Raw genomic sequence first — 6,000 nt, 5'->3', positions numbered from 1 at the left:
GTCAGCGCGCGCGGGTGACGGGCCGCCCTCTCTTTCCGGCCTCGCAGGCTGCCTGGCTGGAGCACGGAGCCGCCGCCGCCCTGTGAGGAGAGGCCGCCGCCATCATGCCGGTGTACTTCCAGCGGCCCGAGAACGCCCTGAAGCGGGCGAACGGTCAGTGCGGGCCGCCCACCTCCCCCTCACCGCCGGTTCGCCTTTTACCCCCCGCCCCCGCCGTGGCGAGCAGCGTGCGCCGCCCTTCTCCCTCGGCCACGCCGTGCCGTGCTCGCCCCCACAGCCCCTCTGCCGGCCTCTCGGGGCGCGGGGCCTCAGCCGGCGCCTCCCTGGCGCTGAGGAGAGGCCTCCCGGGAGCGGCGCGGCGCCTCCTTGTCGGAGGGAAATGCCGGGGCCTGTCGGCGTGCGCCGCGCCGCATGGCGGACGCGAGGCCCGGGCGGTCGCGGGGAGAGCGCCCTGCCCGGCTCCGCCTTCCCGGCCCCGGCGGGGCCCCCGGCCGCCCGCGGGCGGAGGCGCTGGGCGGGTTCTGGGGGTCGCGGCGGCGGGCGCCTGTTGTGCAGCGCGGCCCGGGCTCCGCGGCGGCTCAGCAGGAGGCCCAGCGCCCGGAACAGCCGCCGTGCCCGCCCGCGGGAAGGGGCTGTCGGCCGGCCCGGAGCTTGGCGTGGGGTGTCTGGCCTACATCTCGCACCCGCTCCGGGGGGATTTCCGAACCTGTTTTTTCATGTGGGCTTCGTATTTAGTCCCATCCTTGACGTGACTCTGGTGAGAATGCAAATGATTAAACTCTTTCAATGTTGCACCGGCAATGTATAAATTTCTATAAGTTCACCCCTGTAATGGAAACCAAGGAGGAGTGCACTGTAGCTGTTTATCACTGACAGACACATACAAAGCTGGACTGATTATATTTATCAGCTTTCTCCTTTCAGGCTAAATATATGGCTTGGACACTTCTTTTTTTTATAGCATCCTATTTTAAGCACTTAGCAAGACCATTTAGACCCTTCATTGTCACAGGGCTGATTGCAGGATGACACTTAAAGACATCGAAAAATTACAGATGATGTATGGGTCTTGAAATGACAGCTGAAGAGGCTGTGTTGTCTGGGGACTATACATAATTCAAGTACTTGGTATTTTAACAAGAAAATGTGAAATGAAGTACTGCACATCCTCGAGATTTGTAATCTGAAATTCATTATAAAATCACAGAATGACAGAACAGTTGGGGTTGGAAGGGACCTCTGGAGATCATCTAGTCCAACCTGAAAACTCAGTCCCAGAAAGATAAAAAGATGAAAGATACAATCAACTTCAATCAATTTCCAAATGAATTCTTGGGTGATTACTTGGTGAGCAAGTCACTTTCCTGGAATATTGATCTTAAACTGTTTAAATTGGACATTTTCTTGTTGCTCTCCTGGTATTGAAGAGCAGCTTTAAATTCACATCTCTTGCACTGCTGCAAGTCTACTGAATTCTGATGAACTGAAGGAGTAGAGTGGAACTGAGGGACTGGAACTGAAGGGAGCGTTCTCTAGACAAACACAATCCTAAGTCTCAGGAGACTGAATGGGAAACATGACAAACAGTGTCAAGTATTGCAAACTGCAGGGGCTCAGTTCCTCTGTGGTCAAGTGTAATAAAGGCTGAGAAGTTGTATCTAAGGCAGGTTGTATGTTGCAGGAAGCAGTTTGATTTTGAACTGACATTTCAAATTGGAACATTTGGTGCAGTTTCCAGAGTTTCGGTGTTTGCATTTTATGTGTAAGGCTTAAGTGAGCATTTAAGACCACTTTATACTTCAGGTTCTCAGTGACCTCAGCATACATAGAAAATGTTTGGAAATAAGAAGAGCTTGAATGATTATAAATGTGCAGATATGTAAGAAAGGCTATTTTTTCCTTATAAACAATAAATGTAGGTCAAAGCCAACCCATAGCTATTGTTAGAATCTGGCATCACTTTGTAGGCAAGGGTCTAATGCAACTTCTGGGAGCATTTTATTGTTGCAGATACTGACTTTGTTCTCTGTGAGAGATGTTGACTAATGCTTGACATCTTTGTCACCTTCTCTAATGATGTACATTTCCTCAGATGAAAATTTAGTTTAATTTGGGATTTCAGGTTAGCAATAGATGAGTTGTCAATGTGTGTCAGCTAGTTCATGTCCTCTCAGAGCATCAGTTGCTGTTTTGGATACCTTTTAACATTTTAAGTGGTATAACAGAGGAAAATGGAAGAAATGTGATTCTTACAGCTTATTCAGGGGCTAAGGCTTTGGTTTTGTCTGTTACAAGCCTTTGTTTCTATAACACAGTTTCTGCTGCAAGGCACGGTGATGTGTGCTGGATTTAATGCTTCATGTTCACTTTGCATGTGCTTTTACTGCAGTGTCTATTAAATGAGCTTTAATTATTTGGCTTACTGGTACAAACTTGCTTGACCAGAGTTAATTAAAAGTTTCAAAACAGTATGAATTAATTTTGTGCTTTGTCCAGTTGGTTATCGACCACTGAGAGCTCTGGTTGGAGTGGCCTGGCATTATTGCAGGATTAAACTTGCCTTTCAAGTTTATTTTCATAAATAAAAATTGTAAAGCTGAGCAGTAATTGCCTCAAAAGCAGTGCTGAGATAGAATAACAGTGTAAATTATTGGATGGAGCATAGCTTAACTAGAATTACCTTCATGAGTAAAAAAATACTGCTGAATGTTGTCACATTGTAACATTAACTATCTTTAAATGTAACAGTACATTTTTGATAAAAAGTAACTTGCTCATCTTATGCGAGGTCGTTATTTACAGAAACTAAGCCCCAAGTCCTTAAATTAAAACAGCACTGCTACTTTGAAAATACATCTTTTAGCCGTGTTTAGCTTTGATTCTAAGATTCAAAAACTTAAGAGGTCTGTGTGATGTCTGAGCACCTGGAGCAGGCCCATACTAATCCTTTCTGCCTTTATTTCTTTAGGAATATAGGGTTTTCCAAAGTGAGAAGTACTGATGCCACCCCTCGGCCTTTAAGAGGCCTGTTTACTCCCCATTCTCAGCATTCTTTTGTCTTGCTTTTCTGCAGTTAAGGGTATGTTTAGTGTAGGGCCTGTGTGTGTGCTGGTGGCTGGCAGTGCTGCTTCGGTGTTTGTTTGTGGGTGATTTACTGTGTTTTGTACTGAGCAGAGCATGCACTATGTCATAGATGGGAGTTGCTGTGATGCTGAGAGATGCTGTTAGTAACAGCTTAGGAAAGGAATAAACGCAACACTGGTTTCAGCAACAAAACTGTTTTAAAAAACCTTCAGTTGTGCTGTAGCAGCTTTTAGTGTAACTGTTCTATAAACTGAATCTCTAGACTCCTCTAAGTTGAAAAAAAAATCCAAACAGCTTTTCTGAGTGAAGTTTCTTTCTTTCTGGGCTTGAGGGCAGGACTTTTTTTTGAGTCACATTCACTGGATGGTTTGCATCTTGTTGAATGGGACTGGTAGGGGTTGTACCACAAGCCTCGTGGTGTGTATTCGTTGTCCTTGATGAAACTAGCTTTAAAACTGGATGTATATGTTTTATTAATATGTATGAAGCGCTCAGTTTTGCCTTGATGGATGGAGAGACATCTCTGCCATCCTGAAAGTTTCATGTTAATGGAGACATCTGCGTTCATTTGCCAGTTATGTTATGGAAAGGCTGCCACTGCAGTTGCATCTGCCAGCAGTTATGGTATGGCCAGCTAAATCAAACCATCGATGAGCTGTGGTTAGAGTGGATTAAATTCTAAAAGTTTACAGCGTTAAGCATAAAAACACTGCATCTTCTGGTTTGCAAGTCTTTTGCTAACTGGATTTTACTTTCAGAATTCCTTGAGGTCGGCAAAAAGCAGCCTGCCCTAGATGTTCTCTACGATGTTATGAAAAGTAAAAAACACCGAACATGGCAGAAGATCCACGAGCCGATTATGCTGAAGTACCTGGAACTCTGTGTGGATCTCCGCAAGAGTCATCTGGCGAAAGAAGGACTGTACCAGTACAAGAATATTTGCCAACAGGTATGGCTTTTGATTTTTTTTTTATTTGTAGCAAGCATGGTATATATCAGCTGATCTGATCTAAAAGTAACTGATTCGTCTTGAGTTAGAATTCATCTGCCTTTTAGGTGTTCCTGGTTCTGTAGCATTTACATTTTAAATATTTGCTGCCAGTTGTGGGTAGAAACATCTTCCCATTTTCTGCCTTTGATGTAGGTGAACATCAAATCTTTGGAGGATGTTGTTCGGGCTTATTTAAAATTAGCTGAAGAAAAAACAGAAGCAGCTAAGGAAGAATCCCAGCAGATGGTACTGGACATAGAAGACTTAGATAACATTCAAACTCCAGAAAGGTAGGTGGCCTGTCTTCAAAATATACCAATGCACAGCAAAGTATCCTTATTTTCATGAAGGATAATGGCAATTCAGAGAAGTGAGATATAGAAATGGTGGATTTGAAATGGAGTACTAGTAGTGTTCTGAAGTAGGGAAAAAACAGGAATTTTGCGTTGAATAAAATCCTAAGTCCAAGTAAAGAAAGTAAGTAGTAAAGAATAGAAATTGTAGATGCAGTGGGAGTGATTCTGGGAGTGGGGTCAGCGCTTTCTAGGATCTACTTGTATCTGCATCTGTAGTGGTATTGGCGAGTTTATTATTGAAAGTGGCTCATTATCAGTTGATGTACAAATGCTATTAATTATATTAGACCAATTTAATTCCTGTATGTGATAACCTCCAGTCCTTCTGACTACATTGTGCATGTACAAACAAAAGGAAATGTTACTTTATGCTTGTTTGCGTAACTGATGGGATAACAGAAGAAAGGGCATAAAAAGTAAAATAAGAGTGTTATTAGTAATTAGATGGATAATGAGAATGTAGAAGGAATGGAAAAAAGTGTCAGTAAATATACCTGCTTTAGGTTGTGTGTACACCTTCACTGACAAGTGGTGCCAGGTTAGGATGAAACCCGGTTCCAGCTCTGCGAGAAGTCACTATTCTTTTGTCAGGATGGTTTGTGGGAGAACTTCCTAATCTGCTTCAGGCAAAGTGAGGTTAACTCTAATTGCAGATTTACATTCTTCAGATGAATCTGTGGATTTAGGGAATGCTCACGTTAACTCCAATAGTACGGCTTTATATGTGGTGATATCTGTGGAAGAGGGGTGACACGGTGCGGGTGAAGAAATGTTTTAAAGCATTCCAGTTGAGTTTGGAAGAGGCCATCTGTCCATATCCTTTAAAAAAAATCAAGAAGTGTAAGGAATCAATTACAATTTCCATATGTTGAACCAAATTAAAACTTTCAGAAGATACCAAAAGAGATAACAAAAGGATCTTAAGACATAAGTGGAGAATTTTAGGAAAAGTAACAGTAAAATTCTGAGGAGGTGGGTTGAGATTAGACATCCTAAGTGTGGTCTGAAGATTAAAGTGACACTTTGTTACTGATTTTTGTAAGAATATTGATTCTGGAATAAAAGAGGTTTTTAAACCATGAAAATTGTCCTCTCTGAGATGAATAGATAAGTCAGCTTTCTCTTCGTGTTGGGTGACAGCATAATTTCTTTTCTAGAGGTTTAAAAGGATGAGCAGGTATTTTGGGTACTGAAGCTCTGCAGATACACATCTGAGCAGACTGTTTTCTCAGCATTCATATGTAGGACTGAGTAGTGATCTGAACAGTTGCTAGTGTGTTGTTATCTTGATTATAATAATATTTGGGTCTTTAATATGAGTTTTGAGGGAAAGAAGTAGTACATGGAGTTAAAAATATGGTAACACTCAGTATGGGCATGCCAAAGGGTAGGTGACACCTGATTATGTTAGAATTTTATTTGGTAATTTAATTTTTTAGATTCAAGAAATGCCAGAGATATAACCTAGGGGAAAGTAAAGCTGTTGATACAGAAGGGATGTTTGCAGTCAAATTGGAAGGCGACTAAGACATTGCCCAGTGAGAAACTGATTACTTGTAATGACAAAAG

The 6,000-nt window shown here is 42.8% G+C and overlaps 1 protein-coding gene across 5 annotated transcripts in view; it reads left to right on the top strand.

Moving 5' to 3' along the window:
- Positions 1–6,000, top strand: part of EIF3A (eukaryotic translation initiation factor 3 subunit A) — a 31,576-nt gene continuing 25,576 nt past the window's right edge. For all 5 annotated transcript variants that reach the window (XM_082052402.1, XM_082052405.1, XM_082052404.1 and 2 more), the window contains exons 1-3: positions 1–153; positions 3,843–4,033; positions 4,229–4,365. In XM_082052402.1, the coding sequence (XP_081908528.1) occupies positions 105–153; positions 3,843–4,033; positions 4,229–4,365 (377 nt within the window). In that variant the 5' untranslated portion in view covers positions 1–104. The remainder of the gene's footprint in view (positions 154–3,842; positions 4,034–4,228; positions 4,366–6,000) is intronic.

Source organism: Streptopelia decaocto, assembly GCF_964273445.1.
Source record: "Streptopelia decaocto genome assembly, chromosome: 5".
In the NCBI taxonomy this organism is placed as follows: domain Eukaryota; kingdom Metazoa; phylum Chordata; class Aves; order Columbiformes; family Columbidae; genus Streptopelia; species Streptopelia decaocto.
Note: the sequence above shows the minus strand (reverse complement) of the source record. Positions and strands in the feature narration are given on the sequence as shown.